The sequence below is a fragment of the Lithohypha guttulata genome (genome assembly GCF_036872675.1).
Source record: "Lithohypha guttulata strain CCFEE 5908 chromosome Unknown scaffold_3, whole genome shotgun sequence".
NCBI classification, from domain to species: domain Eukaryota; kingdom Fungi; phylum Ascomycota; class Eurotiomycetes; order Chaetothyriales; family Trichomeriaceae; genus Lithohypha; species Lithohypha guttulata.
This window is the reverse complement of record NW_027042752.1, coordinates 346,736-368,000: the sequence shown is the minus strand read 5'-3', so window position 1 is coordinate 368,000 and position 21,265 is coordinate 346,736. Positions and strand designations below refer to the sequence as shown.

The window sequence follows — 21,265 nt, the reverse complement described above, 5'->3', positions numbered from 1 at the left end:
ACACGACAAACGAGTGAAGCAGCAAGAAGCTCTGTTGCCTAATAAGTTCGTTTTCAGCCATTTTCTCCTGTTTTTCCTGGAGGAGCTATGGGACAAACACAATCAGTATGCGAGGTCATGGTAAGGATATTAAGTATTTGTTTAGACAGCATCGTCACATCCTACAGTTATGGTACACATCAATCCTCTACCTGTCTTCACACCTTGCCTGCCTCATAGATCGTCGAAACTCTTCTCAGTATGTGGTCGCTCGTTTTCTTTGTTGCTGTTCTTGGAACAACTCGGGGGTGTCAAAATAATGGTGAATCCTTGGTGTTTTTCGTGTACATCTTCGACACCGTCCAGTCCCATTGCTACCAGTTTCTCAGCCACAGTGTGTCTTTCCGCTCTCGATTCGACTCTATCCTGCAAGCCCTTGTGGTTCTTAGGTTTCGTGAGTAGCCTCCTGTAGTCCTCTCTCTGCCACTCCTCGTGATTGTCAATCCCACTCATGCCGTCCGTCTCTAAGAAGGGTGCGCGGTAGACAAGAAGACAAAGTTGCTGAATCGCTCCGTTGACGACTGCGCAAGGCTCGCACGACCTCGGCTCGGTAGTCGTGATAAGATCAGGACATGCCTCCTTGGACTCAAAGGCGACGTTCTTGCACCGATGGAGGAACACCCTCTCGCACGATGTACACTCGAACGTCGTGCACATTAGAGAAGTCGTAGGTGCCAGTGAAGTTTTCGTCGTAAACAGCGAGACGCGAGATGCGAGAGGTGATTTGAATATCAGGATGAGGCGTCGTGTGCTACGTCCATAGCATGCGACAATAGCCACAGAGGGATGCTGGTATTGTTTGTATAGAAGGAACATACGAGTGAAGCAAAACGAAACACGAGAGAATACACAAGAAGATGTCCATATGCTGTTCGTTGGGATAGTGTTGGTGAAGGTTATACAAATTGTAGTAGTGCAGAGCTGGGATTCGATAGCTTTCAGTGTTAGCTGCTTACCACTTGCGTTCCTCAGCGACACGGAAACGTGTTGCACTCATGGCTAGTGAAATCACGCCTGATTGATGGTACCTGTATAGTTTCCACTTTCTCAAAGCTGCCACTGTGAAGCCAGGACGCGTATAAGGTTGATTGATGACATGATATACCTCAGGCCAGCTTTCGAGAGTGTGAAGATATACGTAGAAACCTGTAAATTATCGAGCTCGGGTGTAGCCAGCAACCCAGTTTCGAGTAGCAAATTATATTACATCAAGTCCTTGCATGAATTACGTTGACTATCATCGTGAAGACTCGTCTCAATGCCTTTTGTGGTTATTCACCTTACGAATAGATCAATGTCCATTGAGATCGATACTTGATGGCCGTGAATCGTGATCCTCGTGTGGACTAGATGTCTTGAGATGAAATTGTGGTTCGCGACGTTGTGGACTGATCTCAGTATATTTGAAGTGACGGCAGAGAAAGAAAATCGCCTATGATGCTGTTTTATGAACGCTTCAGAAGAGGTCCTCACTTGAGAGTGACGATTTGACCGCTGTTGATGCTTTTTGTTCTTTTTAACCGGCAAGATGGCCTGTACAACACGAGTGACCACAACCCGTTACTGCACCGCAACTCATCCGTGTACTGCTCCTGTTGCAGGGTCGCCGATCAATGAACGCCTCGCAGGCCTTAGGAGCCGAGTTTTCACACTTATCACGATAGATATCAGCACAGGGCCATTCAGCTCATGGAAACCCAGTAAAGATTAGCCAACCTGCTCCAGCACCGCTTCAACTTCTTGGAAGGTCACCACGCTTCAATAGTCTCAATTATTAAGCTATGGGCGACCGCGAAGATCATTTCACAGTCTTTGTCAGGTTGCCATTCGCCAGAGGCGACTTCATAGATCCGCCTCCAGTAGCGTGGTCGGCAGCTAAGGAAAGAGATCTTTGGGAGGTACTATCCAAGTCCTCTAAAGGTCACGAGATCGACTGGAGGGGACTCGCCGAACGATTCGAAGTCACCCAGGCATTTTTACTGCAGCAAGCGGCATGGCTTTACGAACGACAACTATCTCAAGTCCGTGCACAGATGAGACGCATGGGGTCAAGGTCATCTAATACTGCATCGCCTCTACCTTCTTCGAATACAGCAAGCGTCGTTAGCACTCAACCTCTGAGAAGGACAGGTAGTGGTGTTGGCTTCAAAGTTCCATCTCGTCCAGCGACACAACCTGCTGCAGCTGAATCGAGCACCCCAGGCACACCCAATAGAAGTAAGTCATCGTTCGCTGCACGAACAGTCGCACAGGGTGGGCCAATTCACCCAAAGGCGGAGTCGACAGCATCGAGGCCGTTGTCGCGGCGAACTTCCAAGGAGAATGAAATTGGTAGTAGGACGCACTCAAGACGAGGCAGTATTCAGCAACCGAACACTAAATCTCCTAGACAAGAAGTGGTGCATGAGGTTGACTCGTCCTCGGATGAAAATATGACACAATCTCGTATGCTACATCGAAGACCAAATCCTGCTGCTTCCAGACGAACAGCCCCAGGTAGAAAGCCACAGCACATGCGAAGGCCGTCCGCACCTCAGCTTGACGAAGAGGACGAAGACGATACGCCCGCCTTCTTGCCGTTCTCTACAACCTCTGGCGACACCACAAAGGCTGACTCAAGCACGAGCCGTGACCCTGCAGCAACTCTACGAGGCGGCATGGCACAAACGGCAAGACCATCAATTCATCGTCGAAGCACTTCAGAACGAATTTTACCTCAGCAATCGACATCAAATGACCAGCTCACATCATCCACAAGTTCAACGTCAGAGAATCAGGCCAATCCTCGTCCGAGGAGTGCTGAACATCGTCAACAAGGGCGTGAGAATCTACCCAACCCACTATCACCGCGACAACAAGCAGCACTCGCCGCGGCGGCAGGCCTGTCTCCTCGACTACGTAGAGCAGGTAATCATGGCGGCCATGGATCAGAATCATCTCCAAGCATGGGCAGCAGTTTTAGTGACCTCGATGATGCAAGCGTGACTCAGTCAGCATTAGAAGAAGCTCTTCTGAGTGGCATGGGAAATACAACCATGACTATGGGCGGACCGAGCGGTGCTGTTGGTAATGTAGCCAATCGAGTCAGTGGTATTAGCCAGGCTCTTAGGAGTAGATATTTCGATGCGCGAGGTGGAGAATCTCAAAGGTAGATCACATTGTATTAGCAACCGTTGCGTTTGCATGGTTGCAAGCATGCCAACAACATCCAACGAACGCATCTGCTTTATGTTTGCTCGGCTGCGTGCAAACACCTGGAATCGCTAAGATTTAACTCTGACATGATGCACCAGAGCCTGGGGGACCTTTCATGAGCTGCCGTCCTGGACTTCAAAATGTCAGAAACTGATCGACCTTGCAGTGCTACTCAGCAACCCCTTCAGAAAGCGTCGGCTACACAGCAAAACGAACAGCAGCAAGTCAGTGATAGTGGACGTACTGACACAAGCGACTCTTCGTTGGTGCGACAGGAAAATCTATGTTGTCGTCTTGACACTCTTACCAAGCGACTGGATAGTTTGAGCCTCAAGATCCGCCAAGCTCTGCAGGTTTTCTCATCATCTGCAACGCAGAATCACGTTGATGGCTATGGTAGCGGAGATGCACCACAACCAGATGCTTTGGGCGAACCAGGCGTCCACCACAACGTTCTCCGGCAAGACTCAAAGTCTTCGGCAGCGCCATCCATTGAGCACCGTCAATCGGAACCAGATCTTCGACTACGTGGTGGCTGTGGTGACACCTGCTGCGGGTTGATATCACGCCCATGTCCGATATATGGACCAGCCCCCCCTCCTGGACCTCGACCGGTTCTTATTAACAACTACGGTACCTATAGGGTACCCTCCGGAGCTCCCAGACCACCGAGAGCACATATTCCGACTCCACCATATCCGTGGAAACCCAATACCAAAGGAAGGTATATCATTCAATAGTCATGGAAGTCTTGGAGGACGAGGAAGCAGTAGCCGCAACACTCAGACATGGGGACGGTGTCTCCGAGGATTGGGCCATAAGGATTTCGTCAGCAATTAAGAGCACTAAGCAGGTACCGAGTAGTTGTGGTCTGTAAAATCGCGTGGAACGCTTTATTTCACCCTACAGATCACAACGCGAAGCTTAAATTCTCATCACTGCTCTTCCTGCTGCTTGATGAGCTTCGAAAACTCTCTCAAATCCTCACATCTCCAACCATACCCAACCAATCCCTTCTCAACAGCCATTCTAGATTCACCCTCTTTACCCCAGACCGGCCCATCACCAGTAAGGAAGACAGAACTAACACCCATCTTCTTCGCAGGCGCATGATCATGTCCCAGAGATTGCGCAACATGCAGAATACGTTCCTTGCTACACCCAATGTCATCCGCATACTTGAGTAGGGCCTCGAACTTCCGCTGATCAGCCAATTTAAGATCCTCTTCACTTGTCCCAAAGTCCTCCGCCGTATACACCTTCGACCAGCTGATATTCCCAAGCCCAGAAGCAGCAAATGTCAAGTCCGTAGCGTATTTGTCGATATTACTCAGTGCCACGAGTTTATGGCCAGAAGACGCAGATTGAATTACTTGTAGAGCCTCAATACTTCCTGGAAAACAAGGCCAAGACTTGATGTTTTCCTCACTTCCAAAACGCTGCACTTCTTCGTCTGTAGTCGTTACACCGAGTTGCGCAGCGACCCGTCGCCAAATCTCCTGTAGGGCCTTGTCGAAGCGTAGTGGGTTTGAAGCTAGTTCCAGCTTGATAGTGTCTTCCTGTTTTTGGAAGATTTTGAGGAATTCAATGTCGCCTGTGGTTGCTGAGTCGGATATGTGCGATGATAGGGGGGCTGAGTTACGTAGAGGGGAATCTGTTGGTAATCGCGAGAGTAATGGTTTGAATGATGAGAGGATGTGTTGTTTGTATTGTATTAGGGTGCCGTAGACGTCGAATGAAATGATTTGGTATTGTGAGAGTGGTAGGCGCTTGTTGGTGGGTTCGGGCATTGGTATTTCTGACATGTTTGACATGATTGTTTTTCGATTGAAGCTGCTGATATTAGTTTTGCTTCAGTAGACCTGAATTATCATGCCTTGTGAGTGGGCAATCGAGTAACAACAACGAGGTCAAGATGAGTCGTGAGAGGTATATTGCTTCGAGATTAAATGGCCGCAGTTTTTCGACGACACTCAGCCGATGAGCAGCAATCTCTCACTACCAAGCTGATTGTGCTGCAATAACCTATCGCCAGGATTGAGGAGAGCTCTACAGTGTCAACGAGACCGAAGTCAAGAATTAGTCTCGGATGTTAGTCGATTGCAGGGCTTCAGAAGGTGAAAAGGTCCTCAATAAATTCCTTGTCATCAATTATCGTAAGTATTGCTTTTATACACAATTAATACAGGTAGAGATTGTCCTAGACCACGGATCACGTTGATGTGACCGCTTCAGCAAGCACATGCTCAGGTTTTGAAAACCAGCATCGAAAGCTAGGCAATTTGACACTGAGACCGTTCTCACGAATATCTCTCAACGCCTTGCTTCTCCGTCGATCTTCGTGGCGGGTTAGTCAAGTGTGAGCCACCATCCATTTCGACAGGAGCAACCATATGAGTTCCTACGGCATACCTAGATGTTGTTAGTAAGTTCTCTGAAACAATCTCCCGAACGACTTACGTAGATGCGTGGTTGGAGACAGGAGAGGCGGACTGAAGATGGGGACTTGGTGCAGCAGAAAGCATTGTAGGCTCCTGTGCCATGAGGTGAGCGGGTGCTGTAGGCATTGTGGGAGAATGCATGTTCGACTGATCGTATCCTGGTGGCATAGTATAGCCAGAAACTGACATATGTCCTGACTTGCCATACATTGAACTCATGTGTGGGTTATAGCCAGGATGGATTTCCTGCGCCGGTGCTCCCGGAGCAGGCCCTATGTGACGTCTCGATTGTCTTCCACAAAACCAGATAGCGACTGCAGCAGCAAGGAGAACCGCAGATCCACCAATGGCAATTCCAGCAATTGCACCAGGTGAGAGAGCAGCATGAGATGGTGGCGGTGGTACTGCACTAGTAGCAGGAGCTCCCGTAGCTGTCGAAGAAGGTGCACTCGTTGTGGTGGCGACACCGGAGGGTATAACTCCCTCACTCGGCCAGTCTTCACCTGGTACCAAAACGAATGTACTTTGCTCAGCGAGCTGTCTGTGACGCTCCAGGCTCGTGTTCGCGTTGGGATTGACCACACCGACCATTCCGTAGCCTATACATGACCCCGGCGCACCGCAGTAGAAGAATATCGGATCGCTATCATTCACTCTTACTGACCACTTTGGTGGGTCATCAAGAACAGCATCAACCGGTTCCCATCCAGACCAAAATCCCGGATGCCCTGCGCCTAAGATCATCTCATAAGGTACACAGGGATAGCCATAGTCTGCACGAATGACAGAGTGATTCGTTGGGTAAAATCGGAACTCTTCACACGAGATTAGACCAGGATCTTGAATAGGTAGCGATTATCTTACCAATGATATCCCCTACTTCTGCTAATGTCACATCTGGTGAGAACGAATGACCGCCCTTCGCAACGTCTATCGTGTGTGTGACTGGTTCCTTGGATGTGCTGGTTGCATTCGCGGAGGATGTCGCAGACGAAAGTGCCGCGGTCGACGTGATCGAAGACGATGGTGATCCAGAGCCTTGCGCCACGACCGCAGAGATCAGAGCAATGAAAGCTGTTGTTCTGAACATTTTCAACGGGAGTATTGCCAGCACGACTGGCCGTAAACGAGGGGGGCCTTTCAGAGCAATATCTAGAACAACAAGAGATGCAACGCAAGGAAGGAGGACAACGTGCATCTACTGGTCAGACAGTGGCCAGCCACATAACTCACCACCGCCGAGTACATAGTCATCCTATGCGTGTTTCTTCGTGTCCGGCACTTAACGTGGCAGCTGCACAGTAACCTAGCTCTGAGGGCGGACTATCAGTCGCAAGCTCTAAAATGGAGCTTCAAGAGCTGTCAACAAAGGACTGTTACTTCTGCTATGCCAAATTTGGTGGCACGAGGCAATAGTTTTGTCCGAGCCAGAGAGCTTAGACCTTTGTTCAAATCAGCACTAAGCTAAACACCTCGAGCCGGTTTGATGAGGCTGACGGGCGAAGATTGGGAATACAGCAAGGAGTTGCAGATGTGGAAAGTGGACTGATCAAGTTGGGGAAAGCGTGAGGCCGACCCATGTCATTTGGATGTCGCCAGAACTCTGTTTCGGGAGGCCTCACTATTTGAAAAAGCATGGACTAACCTAAAAGCCAAGCAATGACCGAAGTTGCAGTAGCATATGCTCTGCCATTTCCTTTGCGGCAGTAAGGTAACATTAGTGAATGCAAGCGGACCTTCTATATTAACCATGAAAGATGACTGACCGGCCCACAGGATTGCACTTCGTTCTACCAAATAGCTCTGCACGAGGTATCAGAACTAACTGTACACGTTGCGATTCACTTGAGTCTTTAGGAGGAGTCTCATCATGCAAGGAAACTTTTCTCTAGTATAAGACATACGATTCGAATCTCAGGATGCAATATGCCGTGCTAATCTGTAGTCATGCCTGCATGGAAGACAGATGATTGTGAGAATGTCTCAAAAGTGGTTGAAGCTGTCAATTGAGCTCTATACTAAGCTTGTCCATCAAGCAGATTGCATCACGATTGAAAGAACCATGTTCGAACATTCAGCGAAGGAGAGTTCGTTGCAGAGGTGAAGTTCAAATTACGAGTACGAAACTGGTGCTGACAGAGCGAATGGTTGCCAAGACGTGCCCTGCAGAACCGAGCCGCCAATGCAAGCATAACGTTATGGCACTTGGCCTTGACCTGGCCAGTAACACCACTGCTGTAGGCTCTCATCTCGCATTTCCCACCATGCTCACCATTCTTCTTTATGGCTTGTGCGAACAGGTCAGCTAATCCAGTTCTCATTTGAAAGTGCACAATCTCCTCACAGGCTCATAGTCGTTCGACAGCAATGGGGTCGAGTGGCAGCAAGCGCAAAACAAAAGAGCCCGAGGTACCATCTATAGATGCAGATCCCGCCGAACGCAAAAGAATACTTAACGTGATCGCACAAAGACGGTATCGCAGGAGAAGAAAGGAACACATACGTGACCTTGAGCGTACAATTTTAGCAGGAGACGACAGGGCCGATGCCACTGTATCCACGAGCGAGATGATCACTCCATCACCGTCCCATCTGACTCAAATCGACCACGACTCTACACTGTTTGACGCGAGTGCGATAGATTTTGCTTGCTTCGACCCGAACACGTTGGCGGCCGTCGATGCTTGTTTCACCTTTCCACTACCGTGGCTGCCTCCATCTCCAGCACCAAGCATACCCTCGGATATCATTGACCATACTCAACCTTTTTCAGACGATGTGCTCAGCTTCTCAGGCGATGAGGTCCATCTGCCTGTACTCGAATTGAACCTTCTCCGTGGCGTAATGACAGTCGCGAAGAGTCTGCAGGTTGACTCGATTATCTGGTCGTTAGATGCGACTTCACCGTTCTATGGCTCAGCTTTATCTCCTTCCTCGTTCTCGCATCTCCCCATAAATCTTCGCCCTACATTGACACAACGTCATTATCCTCACCATCCTGTTCTGGACATACTACCCTGGCCCAGTGTGAGAGACAAATTAATATTAGTCTTTGCTCAGCCGATTGATCTGCGACCCCCAAATGCACGAACTCCAACAGCTCTATTGGACCTTGCTTATGATATGGAGGATTCCTCTGAAGGTATTCGGATTTCAGGCAGTGACCCATTTGCTAGCGACAACTGGGAAGTGGGTGAGAAAATGTTCTGCAATTGGTGGTGGTCGATGAATTCGGACGTAGTTGCAAGAGCGAACGTGCTCCGTCAAGAAAGGGGTGCGAGATTGCTGAGTTTTGGGAGGAACATCGAAGAGGTTGTCTAGTGTGCAAGAGTGAGTGTTGAGGCAATTGCATCCAATGTTAGCTACCGCGCAGTTTCAGAGTTATTTGCTTATTCTTCTATTCACTGAAGAATAGCGATCTTGATCTCTGATGGTGTCCGGACTGCAGTCACTCCTTGACCCATGGCAGACCAAGCTTATGCATTTCTACTGCTAGCTGGAACAGGTAGTCAAGACTCTCACACTGTGTCTTGGCTTTCGCGACAGTGTCACCCCAGACATAGATACCATGTCTTCTGACAAGAACAGCACAAGTATCCGGATACTTCTCTATCGCCTCCTCGAGAGCACCTGTGAGATCTTCCTCGAAAGCGGTGTTTTCGATGATTGGAATCTGCATAGTATCGTGGTAGTTGAGCATACCCTTACCAGGACCTTTTGGAATACCCTTGATCTGCTCAATGTGGCTGATTTCGAAACAGGCCTCTATCCCATACAATTTTTCAACTAGCAAAGTGACTAACACACACCATTGAGAGTGGCTATGAATACAGCATCCGGCTCCTCGTTCGAAAGCAGCGAGAAAGAGCGGTGTACATGCTGACGGCTTCAAATCCGGAGGTTTGCGAATGTACTTGCGGTCTGATGGGGGGTACTTAGGTGTAGGATATTCCATAACAAAAATATTCTCGCTCTTCATCATCTCTTTTTGTACTCCGGAGGGTGCGATGAAAATATGGTTGCCCTGCTTGATACTTGTCCCACCACCAGTACCTGTGCACCAGCCATTGTAGAAGAATCTTTTGCATAGGTCTGGAATTAGGTTTGCTGGATGGTTTGGGTCTTCGGATTGTACCAAGTGATCACTGCTATTGCTTTCCGACATGCGGTCGGTTCCATTTGTGTCGGCCATATTACTCACAATCGATTAGACGCTCAACCTGAACGAGAGGACACCTCTGTTAGAATTTGCAGAAAGAGCGACTTGCCAGGTCACGAAGCACGTGTCAAAATGTCATACTCTAGCGCGACTGCCAAGGACTATACCAACGCGATCGCATCTGTGGCCGAGGGTTGTCCTTCAACTGAAAATCAGCATGGCTGTCATAGGATCAGGCTCACTGACGCGTTAGCTACCAGGTAGACCTAACACCTTGGGGGCTATAAGGGTATAAATTGAAATATTGACAGTTTCTTGTATGGTAACTGAAGTTGTTTCGTGAATCCCTCAGTCCACTTCAGCGAGTCTGCATTGTGATACTACGAGAATATTGCCGGACTTGAGCATACACATTGCGATACACTACGGCAAAGTGTTCAAACTGCACGTCAGGTCGCACTTGCACACTTTTGAATTTAGTGTCACTGTATCCCGGAGAGGACACCTCTTCGCTGCGGATCTCATAAGTTCGAATTTCACATTTGAGCTTTTGGCTTTTTCTGCTTCAGATAGTATTGCTCTCTTCATTGTGGTACTCTGTCTATCCCAAGATGAAGTACATCACACCAGCGCTATGTGCGCTGCTGGTCAGCAGAGGCTATGCACAAGAGGCTGATGCTTCTGGCACCGACACCTCAGTTGCTGAGAGGCCTACCTTTACAGTAAGCTGATCTGAGAAACTTACTTTCTGAAGCAACTAACTTTCTTAGCCTACCAACTTGAAAGCGCCCTTCCTCGAACAGTTCACAGACGACTGGGAAACACGGTGGAAGCCATCACATGCAAAGAAGGAGGACTCCAAATCGGACGAGGACTGGGCCTATGTTGGCGAGTGGTCCGTCGAAGAGCCATCGGTACTGCCTGGTATAGTTGGTGACAAGGGTCTTGTTGTCAAAAACCCTGCTGCTCACCATGCTATCTCTGCCAAATTCGATAAGCCTATCGATAACAAGGGCAAAGATCTGGTTGTGCAGTACGAGGTCAAATTACAGAAAGGCCTCGAGTGTGGTGGTGCATATATGAAACTGCTGAGGAACGACAAGAAGCTGGCTTCTGACGAGTTCTCCAATGCTTCACCATATGTGATTATGTTTGGTCCCGACAAATGCGGAACTACAAATAAGGTGTGTCCTACTTTTTACACGATAAGAACAAAGGTTCTGACAAGTACAGGTTCACTTTATCTTCAAGCACAAGAACCCAAAGACCGGCGAGTACGAAGAGAAACACCTCAAGAGCCCTCCCTCGATCAAGAATGATAAACTCTCACACCTTTATACTCTGATTGTGAAGAAGGATAACACCATGGAGCTCTTGATTGATAACAAATCCATGAAGAACGGTACTCTTCTCGAGGACTTCTCCCCTGCCGTCAACCCACCTGCCGAGATCGACGATCCCAACGACAAGAAACCTGAAGACTGGGTCGATGAAGCTCGAATTCCAGATCCAGAAGCTAAGAAGCCAGAGGACTGGGATGAGGATGCCCCTTTCGAGATCGTTGATGAAGACGCCGAGAAACCAGATGACTGGCTCGAGGACGAACCATTGACCATTCCCGACCCGGAGGCGGAGAAGCCAGAAGATTGGGATGATGAAGAGGATGGTGACTGGATTCCACCACAAATCCCAAATCCAAAGTGCGAGGAGGCTTCGGGTTGTGGCAAATGGGAACCACCAATGAAGAAGAATCCAGCGTACAAGGGCAAATGGACTGCACCATACATCGACAATCCAGCCTACAAGGGTGTTTGGGCACCACAGAAGATCAACAACCCTGATTACTTTGAGGACAAGACTCCTGCCAACTTCGAGTCAATGGGTGCGATCGGCTTCGAGATCTGGACCATGCAGTCAGACATTACCTTTGACAACATCTACATTGGTCATTCCATCGCTGATGCTGCTGCTCTCCGAGCTGAGACTTTCGACGTCAAGAAGCCCGTTGAGGACGCTGAAGAGGCCAAGTCCAAGCCTAAGCCTTCTGAGAAGCCCAAGTCTCCTCGTGACCTTGTCTTCATGGATGATCCAATTACCTATATCAGGGAGAAACTCGACCTCTTCGTCACCTTGGCGAAGAAGGACCCCATTGAGGCGATTAAATTTATGCCTGAAGTCGCTGGTGGTATTGGTGGTGTTCTCGCTCTCACTATTGCATTTGTTGCACTCCTTGCTGGTTCTGGAACTGCCGCTGCTCCATCTAAGGAGGATATCAAGAAGACGGCGCAGCAAGCCAAGGAGAAAGCTACAGAGGTTAAGGATCAAGCTGTTGACGCCGTCGCATCTGGTGCTGAGGCTGTCAAGGACGAGGTCAACAAGAGGACAACTCGATCCTCTGACAAGCCAGAGTGATTCAGGATTTACGAAAGCATTTGAAATTGGTGTCCTGCTGTGGAATACCTCTTAGCAAGCCGAAACGCGAGCCGTGTTTAAAGTGAGCGTTATGTGTTGCTTCAGCCACGTAGCATGTGTTCGAGATGATGAAAGACAATGACGAGCCATCAATTTATTCTGTCATGAAGAGCGAATGTATCAGTGTTTAATGCCTTTCTGATTAGTGCGTATGATCCACGAATATGATGAGATAAATCCAAGTCTAAGTGGCACTGATGAGCTTCATGAGCATTGAGGCAGAAAAATTACACAGGAAACAGAGTGGAGTGCATTGTAGAATCAGAGCATGGTCAGCACGTTGAATGTTCTTGGATTACAGTCTCTGTAAGACCTATATCGATGTTGATACACACAAAATCTACTAATATATAGCTTCTAACAAGTACACGACACCAAAGACTAAAAAGGCGATAGCACCACCCATAGTCACTGCAGAAAAAAGTCAGTATCGTCTCAAAATCAAGACATAGATATGGGGGAAAAGCACTTACCAGTCCTCAAGCTCACCTTACCCGCAATAGCCTTCCCTCCAATGACCGCCGCCGCTGTGCAAATCGCGTGTCCTCCCAGCGCACCAGCCGTAACCCACCAGTAATCGCTTCCAGCAGCCATGGCGATAGTGGCGATTTGACTGCGGTCGCCCCATTCTCCTAGGAAGGTCATGACGAAAGTCTGGACCCAGGCTGGGCTAAGGAGGAGGCTGGAGAGGTTGTTGATGCCGTCTGTGACTCTGCGTAGTGTCGACTGTCGGGATGGGGAGGAGGATCGTGATGATGTTTCTGAAGTGGGGGAGTCGGGGGGTGAAGGGAGTCGGCCGTCTGATCGGCCTTTTCTGATGCCGCCTCCACGACCGGACTCGAGGATGTAGGGGGACATGTCTGAGCGTCTGCGCGATCTGCGGAGTGCTTGGTGTTCTTTTTCTTCTAGCTCTTGTTCGACTTCTTTCATTTCTTCGCTGACACCTTCGTCCGGGCTGATGTTTCGTGCTTCTAGGAGCATCTTGATGCCGAATACGAGGAATAGGCCAGCTGCGAGGAAGTTGGTGAGCCATTTTGGGATGAGGGTGGGTACTGCGTGGCCGAGGACGGCGGAGAGAACGGTCATGGTAATGAGAGCGGAAAAGGCGGCGGAGAAAACTAGTAGTCTGTCGTGACGCATTGCCATCAGGCAGGCTACCAGGAAAGTCTTGTCGCCTATTTCTGAGAAGAGGATCATGGTGAAAGCCAGGAAGAGAGAATGCAATGGTTGGACAATGTCCTCTTTTTGCAAATTTGTGGGTGTATCAGGTCGGACTGCAGATGGATGAGTCTTGAATCGCTGATCGTCCGATGGAACAGTGTTGTCTCTCTGTGTCGATGGGTTCTCAGTGGTAGGGATACTAATCGGCTTGTCGGGCAGATCTGTTGGCTTTTCCAGTGTCTTCTTGGTTTCATCTTCGGGGGCGGTCTTTGAGGTGTCTTCTTCAGGTGTAGTCTTCATCTTCTCCTTTTCACTATGTGGCAGCGGCGGCTGCTCTTTTGGTGCATCTGGTGTCTTTGCATCGGAATCGACCGAAACCTTCGTCTTGCTCTTCTCAGTTATACCGCCTTCTGTACCCCTCGTACCTTCGACAGGACCAGTCCGGCTCTTGTCGTCCATGACTCCGCCATTGCTCTGTGGAATATCTTCTTTGAGATAACGATTCTTGCCATCTTTTGCTTTTGTACGTTCCGAAGCAGAGCCATCATCTTTTCCAGCAGCTGGACCTTTGGTCTTCTTTCGTTCTCGGTCTGCTTTGGTTTCCACCCAAGGTCCCTCATGCGGAATTCCATCCTTGCCATCAACAGGCGCGTGGTGTGTACCTATTGGATTGGGCTTGTTGTTGGTTTTGGCCGTTGCCTCAGGAGCTGCCACCGAGGCGGCATTTTCTGCAGGCAAAGGATTTGCGATGACTGAGGAGACGAGTGAAAGCAGCAAGAGTGCACACAATGATTGTCCATGGCGTTGCGGTCTCATCGTAACGGCACAAGGTTTACTCTTACTGCTCGGGGACTATGTTTTTGTTCTCCAAGTGGATGTTTCGTAGTTGTGTCTCTACTGGCAGACTCGAGAGTTATGGCGATTGATGAGGCTGTACGGCAAGGGGCACTGGCTAGCTCGTCGAAGAAAGCAGGACGTATATAGACAAGATCTAGAGTTAGATGGTGCGAGACTGACGAGTCATGTAGTAGGACAAACGAAAGATGGAAGAAAGCTGGGTCGTTGTTGCGCTGTGTGACTACCCTGTTGTTTCTTGAGAATTGAGACGTAATTAACTTGCACTGAAAAGAACCCTTGTACCCATGCAGCGTCGCAGAAACTCGCAGTTAGGCTAGAACTTTAGGTTGTCTGGGGCCGCCAAGGGGACTCGGTATCACAGCCAATCGAACCATTTTGCGAGTGCTCAGGTGCCTGCGTCGATCCACTTGGACGTTGAGCCGCGAAAACTTAAATTGAGATTGAAGTCCTCCTGCTCCTTTTCTTCTCTCTGTTGACCACAGCCTGGTAACAGAAGTCCAAAATGGTCGATGCAAACCAAACCATACTCTGCTTGATAGGTATGTTCACTCTTAGCATCAGTCTTTACTTACGGCAGCCAAGATTCGCTCATGTACAATGTGGTTTGATGGACAAAGCAGGCAGCTGGAGCCAAGATAGCAACACGCAAACAAGCAACCAAAAGCAAAGATTGATAAAGAGTAGCAGTCAGACTGCCGTCTTGTATTCAAATATGTAAGTCTTGGAAGAAAATGCCGCCCAATAAGATGTAGTCGTAGCAGGTCAACTTCAACAGTGCCATGGGAAGGAGCGTGCTAAGACATGAAAAGTCGACTCCATTCATCATCCCCCCATAACTGCTTGTACACCTGTGGTAGCGTTGGCTCGAGTCCCGCGTCAAGCTCAATCTCGATCCGCTTGTGCTTGATTCTTACTATCTGTCGCCGATGGAACGACACAAATTCCACCCACGAGTCACGGTTCTTCCGGGCTTGATGTATCAAGTCCTCCTGCATTTGCATAGCACGTGTCATGTCAGTCAAGCCTCGTGTCTGCATGATCTCGTAACGATCATAATGCTGCCGTATGACATCGTTCGCCGAGTTTATCGTTTTCTTGAGAATGTCGAGCTCAGACAAATGATGGTTGAGACGAATCTCCAACTCCTTCTTCGTCTCAGGCAGCGGGTCTTCTTGAACCTCGAGGGATGTGCGCGTTGATCGGATGCTATTCGCCTTTTGTACTTCGCTCTTGCCACCAGGGAGTAGCGCAGAAAATCTCTTGCGAAGAGAGCTGGTGTCACTGCCGTTGGATGGTATTCGTTCTATGTCTGTCATCGAAGAGATACTGTTGGGTTGACTCTGTCGACTAAACTTTCTCAACTTTTTGGAACCAGCCGCCTCGCTCTGGCGCCGTCTCAAATCAAAGTCATGAACGCCATTTTCATCGATTTGGATGCGTGGCTGTCGGTTAGCCAACGCTTGATCGTACTCTGTAGGTGAAGTAGGCGATGCGGGAGGAGTGTCGGCTGTTTGCGTATTGAGCTGCGAGATGTACGTCAGCTGTGTCACAAACAAGTACTCAATGAATTACCAGCAGTTGTGCTCTGTCGGCCATGTTCACGTCCAGTGGTAGTAACTTCTGATACTTGTTCTCTAGATTGCTTGTTTTAGGATTGAAGAATAGGTGTCGAATAGTCCAAATAGTCGAAATGTTGGGGTGATTGTGTTTGTCACAATATGGTACCTGCAATACTGCCGCCTCGCAGCGTCATGCGCAAACGTCCAAGAGCGAGGCACTCTGAGTGACAAGTGCCTTCCTCGAGTGTTTTCTGCCTGTATTCAAACAGTGCACAAACAAAAATTTCAACCCCAGCCAGCTAAAGTCCAGCTCGTCCTCTCGCCTGCCTTAGGTCGAAGGCCAATTGTACTCATACGTTGCTGCAGCACACTTACATCTAGATCTCGGCTCGCACCTACCAGCCCATGCGAAAGAAAACGTTCTCGCTGGATCTCGACAAAACTTTTCACCTTCAATGTGCCCAAAAGACTTGCGCCAGCCCATGACCCTAACGTATCTATCTGTCGTACCACACCGTACGTAGCTGGCTGAATGTGTTTGTGCTTCTCACGTAGATATCTCTCTTCTGTCTCTGCTTTCTCCGTCCATATGGTATCGCTATGTCTTACGTCAACAGGCTGTACACGACCTTGTGCCAGTTCTGATAGTCCTTCGCGTCTCCTGCGCACCTTCTTGCCCTGTATTGTTGACCAGCCTTTTGCTTCGAGGTGACGAGAAAAGCTCTTGGTAATTAGGGACTGGAGACCTAGTTGATCGGCTCCATCTCCTATGAACATCATTCGAGAGATGCAGATACCCCTGATGTCTGGAGGCAGGTTCAAGAGGACATTGTATATGACTTGCTGCACAGGAAGCTCCTCATCATCGGCATGTCCCTCCTCTTCAATGTCATTGCCCAGCAGTGACTGTTGAATTTCTGCCTTCAGTTCACTCCTCAAGAATGTGACTTGTTGTGTAAAGCTGCTCGTAGGCCATTGAACGTCTATGGTATCAGATGTGCCTGTGTTATCGGCAGCCTGTTTCTCCTTGTCGTCACATACATGTCTTGCAATTCTAGCAAGAAACTCTTCTACAGTCTCGAGATCCAGCATACATCCATGAGGGAGCCTTTTCTCTGCCCATTCCACGAACTTCCTCGTCAATAGCTTCGAAGCTCTTGTGCTTCTTTTAGCAAAGACCTCTCTGTACTCGTATACTGCTGTAACGGTCGTCTCCTCCCATCCAATTTCGATCACAAGCCCAGACCGCACGCCCGCTGCAACCAGTGCAGTAACTGGAGTGGGGAAGAGAGTAACGGTAGGAAAACTCCATCTTTCAAGAATCGTCTGTAGAATTGTCGCAAGTACTGGATGCGGCAGCAGCCCCGGTACCACAAGCACGAGTCTGGCGTGACCAGTATCTAGCAGAAGGTGCTTGTTGTAGATTTCCCTCACAGCCCGTTCTACCTTGTCTGACAACAACCCGAGGTCGAAGTTCTTCAGATCGTTTCTCCATAGTTCGTGACCTTCTCCCCACGCACCATTCTTGCTCTCCTGACGTGTATAGCCTGGCAGATACTGTCTGTAATCACCTAATTTCTGCGCTTTCTCAGGTGTGAAGTCATATCGAATTTGTGGGTGGCTTTCTCCCTCGATCCCAGCTTTCAGGTAGCGAGGTGACAACTCTATGATTACCGCATCGTCCTCCTTGCCGTAGGCTGAGCCTGGAGTAGATAAGTTGGAGGAGATAAAGCGTGTAGGAGGGGTGACGGGCGTGGTCTCGTTCTCGGATCTCGATAAACCTCGACGGAGGTCTGCACGAGGCTTAGTAGGCGACTTTGTCGGTGAGGCCATAGCTGGCCAACGCCAGCTGCAAGCACTGCAGGACCAGCTAACCTTTCATTGGGTTCATTCACAGTTGCTGCCTCGAAGTTACGACTCCACGTGAGTTCGTGTTCGGCGGGAACGCGCACGTTTCTGTGGAGACGGAAGTGCTAACAGAGGCAGCTAGTGCATCTAAAGTGACAACGCCGGCCTCAAATGCGTGGATATTGGATGGCAGAACATTGAAGGCTAGGGAACGCGATTTGCTTTTGATAGAAGATCTCTACTGTTAAAGCTTCAGCGAAGCATAAGGTGGTCATGGGTATACCTGGCTTGCTGAAAGAGATCGGCAAAGGAGAACGAGTAGCACTTGCCAAACTCGCAATCGACCACTTTACGCAGCATAAGCGACCTTTACGCATAGCCATAGACGCTGCGATTTGGAATTTTCAGACTCAAGTTGGAGGTCAAGGTGGAAAGAATCCAGCCTTACGAACGTTGTTCTTTCGTTTACTAAGACTATTGGCTTTACCTATTCATCCAGTATTCGTCTACGACGGCAAGAACAAGCCACTAACAAAACGAGGCAAGACCGTGAGCCGCTATGGAACATGTGTGCCGAATGAGCTGTCCAAGAACCTAGTCGCACGATTTCAATTCCCTCACCACACAGCTCCTGGTGAGGCAGAGGCAGAATGTGCAACACTGCAGAAGCACGGCATTGTGGACGCTGTGATGAGCCAGGACGTCGACGCTATCATGTTTGGAAGTACTGTGACCCTACGAGACTGGAGCAAAGAAGGCACGAAAGGGAACAAAGCGCCTACGCATGTGACTGTGCTAGACACCGTCAAGATCGAGGAAGCTAGCGGGCTCGATCAAGCAGGCATGGTTTTAGTTGCTCTCTTGAGTGGTGGTGATTACCACGAGGGGGTGCCAGGCTTCGGACCTGCGTTATCCTGCTCAGTGGCTCGCGCTGGCTTCGGCCACGATCTTATTGAGCTTGTGAGGAATTCTGATGAGCAGGGGCTACGAGAATGGCGAGAGAGGCTTCAGTACGAATTAGAAACGAACGAAAGTGGTTACTTTGCGAAAAGGCACAAGACTGTGGATGTGCCAGAGGACTTCCCGAATAGAACAATCTTGGGCTATTACCTTGACCCAGCTGTATCATCGCAAGAGGACACGAAGAAGCTCGAAACTCGATGGTTGCAATGGTGGGACCAAGAAATCGACATCCCGGCCCTACGCGATTACTGTGGTATGACATTTGACTGGCTATACAAGGGAGGTGCGACGAAGTTCGTACGCTGTCTTGCTCAACCTCTGTTCCAGCATCACCTAAGGACAAAGCAGATTAATGAAAGTGAATACTCCTTGAAGGTTCTCGGCGACAAGAGACAACACTTTATCATGGACGGAGTCGCAGAGTTAAGATTTTCGGCGATACCAGCAGATGTGGTGGGCCTGAATATTGATTCTGAAGAAGAGAATCCCGAATTTGCCGAGCTTGAGGATGAAGCAGGAGACCACGATGGAGACGGCGAGGAAGTCGGTGCAGGGGCGAGCAGCCAAGAATCCTCGTGTCCGACGAAGAAATTGCTGAGACCACCCTGGGATCCTTTGGCTACCGAGAGATGGTGGGTGCCCATGCCCTTGCTTGTATGTGGTATGCCGACCATCATGCAGGAATGGGTCGGTGAGCAGGGGAAGGTTCGAGCCTGTCAAGTCAAGTCCACGACTCGCCAGGGCCGACAGCAAACGAAAACGACGTCCAGGACCATCGAGAAGATCGACCAGAGCATGAAGCACGGTGCGCTGAAGGAGTACCTGCCAGTAGCTCACTCGTCCTGTTTATCCTCAACAGAGAATGCCAAAGACAACGCACAGCCGCAAAAGACTACACCAAGAAAGAAGAAAACGATAGAGAGGACAAAGTCGTATCCCGTCAGTGCTGTCGCTATCTCAGCATCCGAAATCGAGAGCTATTTCAGGCCAACGAAAGCGGTCCCACAGACCCGCGCAGACACCTCAGTGAATACGAAGCAGTCGTTGGTGTCCTCTTTGCTAGGGGACGTCGATAGTATGCTACAGAACCCCCGTATGCCGCATACGAGAAGACCACTGTCCAGAACACAAACGATGCCAGCTGTATTGAACAGTAATGTTAACTTGAATGAGGACGAGGACGAAGAGTTCGAATGGCCAGTGGGTGTCACGCAACACAAGCAGACCTCGAGGCAATATGGCCTGAACGCAGACAGACTTGCAAAGGCGCCAACGCAGCTAGAAGCGCCTCCGCAACCTTCTCTTTCGTCTTCTGTCATGCAAGAATCGACAAAGTCGGTGACGGAAGATGACGAGGAGGTAATCTTCGTGGGTAGCAAGCAGGTACTGCCCTCAATCGAGTCGTTTTTCCTAAACCATAGCAACCCCGAATCCGGATTAATATATTTTGACACACAGGCAATTACTGGTCATGACCACGAGGCCCGCGTGTCTCGTCCCGAAGAAGACGCAGAACCAAGAGGAACGTCGCATAACCTAGAACAGCACAAGGGGCGATTATACGACTTCGATCGTGGAAAGATTTCTGCCTGCGAAGCTCATATAGCAAGCAAGAGGTTCGCTGCCTCCCGAGATAGCCTGCCTGGTGCTTGGAAAGAAGTGGATTTGACACCATCGCGGACTTCGAAGATCACTTTTATAGACCTCACGTAGGTACAAGTGTGTCTCTGTTCAAGGCCTCTTGACCTTCCAGAAATCCTTATTCTCAAAATATGCTTTCGTCCTCCCGATGGTGACTCCTGAGGCTCCCATTCCAGCCAATCCACCTGGCTTCTCAATTGTGACACGTGCATTGTCGAAGCCATGGCCCATTGTGACGATCTGAGCTATTGCCGTTGCCAATGCCTCAATAGTCTCGTAGCTTGAACCTTCAACACGTTCGGCAACCTCTTTCACCATCTCTTGGTATGTAAGCGTTAGCGATGGGTTTAGGCTCACTCCGGCAAGCATAGATGGGCTTAAACGATTTTCGATGCCCCATACCGACAGAGTGACGGACAGACTCTGCTTTTCAAGCCGCTCATGAGAGTTTACGCCGATTATACACCTACACTCAATGTCACGTACGACCATGACTTGCGTCACGATCGCGGCACCAGTCTCATCTGTTTGACCAGTCCACGTCAAAGAGAGCCCACCTTTAGCTGCCAGTATGGCTTTTGAAAACGACAGGTGAACATGCCACGATATGACATCTGGCATTGACGACCTTATGGCCTGGTAGAGTTGCGTAATGGTTTCGAATTTGCCACCGAATACAGCGGCCTTCAAGGCTTTGTAGAGCTTTCCATAGTCAATCGTATAGGCGACAGAGTCTTCTTGTGCAGCGGCCTCCAATCCTCCTGGTGGTGTCAGGTGTACTTCTAGCTCGATGGGTTGAGCCTTGCCAGGGCGTCCCCAGCAATCAAGGCCTGCTACTGCCTCGAATTGGATGCCTTTTACAATGACTTTGTCTGTACTTGCGATAGAATGGTCCATGGCGAGCACAGTCAGATTGCGACGCGTGGGTT

The 21,265-nt window shown here is 49.4% G+C and overlaps 9 protein-coding genes across 9 annotated transcripts; 3 read left to right on the top strand and 6 right to left on the bottom strand.

Annotated features, from left to right (window-relative positions):
* Window positions 1-1,820: 1,820 nt before the first annotated feature.
* LTR64_003910 (uncharacterized protein) lies at window positions 1,821-3,191 on the top strand (the record flags this gene model as incomplete). Its single annotated transcript, XM_064898260.1, has 1 exon — window positions 1,821-3,191. One exon carries the CDS (start codon window positions 1,821-1,823, stop codon window positions 3,189-3,191), a length of 1,371 nt encoding a protein of 456 aa, XP_064754217.1.
* A 978-nt stretch (window positions 3,192-4,169) lies between these two features.
* Window positions 4,170-5,039, bottom strand: LTR64_003909 (uncharacterized protein; the record flags this gene model as incomplete). The annotated part of the gene is made up of 1 exon (XM_064898259.1): window positions 4,170-5,039. The coding sequence occupies one exon, from the start codon at window positions 5,037-5,039 to the stop codon at window positions 4,170-4,172; it is 870 nt and encodes a 289-aa protein (XP_064754216.1).
* A 495-nt stretch (window positions 5,040-5,534) lies between these two features.
* Window positions 5,535-5,801, bottom strand: LTR64_003908 (uncharacterized protein; the record flags this gene model as incomplete). The annotated part of the gene is made up of 2 exons (XM_064898258.1): window positions 5,535-5,646; window positions 5,695-5,801. The coding sequence occupies 2 exons, from the start codon at window positions 5,799-5,801 to the stop codon at window positions 5,535-5,537; spliced, it is 219 nt and encodes a 72-aa protein (XP_064754215.1).
* Window positions 5,802-9,123: 3,322 nt separating this feature from the next.
* MDE1 (Methylthioribulose-1-phosphate dehydratase) lies at window positions 9,124-9,867 on the bottom strand (the record flags this gene model as incomplete). Its single annotated transcript, XM_064898257.1, has 1 exon — window positions 9,124-9,867. One exon carries the CDS (start codon window positions 9,865-9,867, stop codon window positions 9,124-9,126), a length of 744 nt encoding a protein of 247 aa, XP_064754214.1.
* A 578-nt stretch (window positions 9,868-10,445) lies between these two features.
* On the top strand, window positions 10,446-12,246 carry LTR64_003906 (uncharacterized protein; the record flags this gene model as incomplete). Its single annotated transcript, XM_064898256.1, has 3 exons — window positions 10,446-10,556; window positions 10,605-11,018; window positions 11,068-12,246. 3 exons carry the CDS (start codon window positions 10,446-10,448, stop codon window positions 12,244-12,246), a joined length of 1,704 nt encoding a protein of 567 aa, XP_064754213.1.
* A 403-nt stretch (window positions 12,247-12,649) lies between these two features.
* On the bottom strand, window positions 12,650-14,283 carry GDT1 (GCR1-dependent translation factor 1; the record flags this gene model as incomplete). The annotated part of the gene is made up of 2 exons (XM_064898255.1): window positions 12,650-12,717; window positions 12,780-14,283. 2 exons carry the CDS (start codon window positions 14,281-14,283, stop codon window positions 12,650-12,652), a joined length of 1,572 nt encoding a protein of 523 aa, XP_064754212.1.
* Window positions 14,284-15,119: 836 nt separating this feature from the next.
* LTR64_003904 (uncharacterized protein) lies at window positions 15,120-17,717 on the bottom strand (the record flags this gene model as incomplete). Its single annotated transcript, XM_064898254.1, has 2 exons — window positions 15,120-15,848; window positions 16,260-17,717. 2 exons carry the CDS (start codon window positions 17,715-17,717, stop codon window positions 15,120-15,122), a joined length of 2,187 nt encoding a protein of 728 aa, XP_064754211.1.
* Window positions 17,718-18,005: 288 nt separating this feature from the next.
* LTR64_003903 (uncharacterized protein) lies at window positions 18,006-20,408 on the top strand (the record flags this gene model as incomplete). The annotated part of the gene is made up of 2 exons (XM_064898253.1): window positions 18,006-19,349; window positions 19,377-20,408. 2 exons carry the CDS (start codon window positions 18,006-18,008, stop codon window positions 20,406-20,408), a joined length of 2,376 nt encoding a protein of 791 aa, XP_064754210.1.
* Window positions 20,409-20,426: 18 nt separating this feature from the next.
* Window positions 20,427-21,233, bottom strand: LTR64_003902 (uncharacterized protein; the record flags this gene model as incomplete). Its single annotated transcript, XM_064898252.1, has 1 exon — window positions 20,427-21,233. One exon carries the CDS (start codon window positions 21,231-21,233, stop codon window positions 20,427-20,429), a length of 807 nt encoding a protein of 268 aa, XP_064754209.1.
* Window positions 21,234-21,265: the final 32 nt, after the last annotated feature.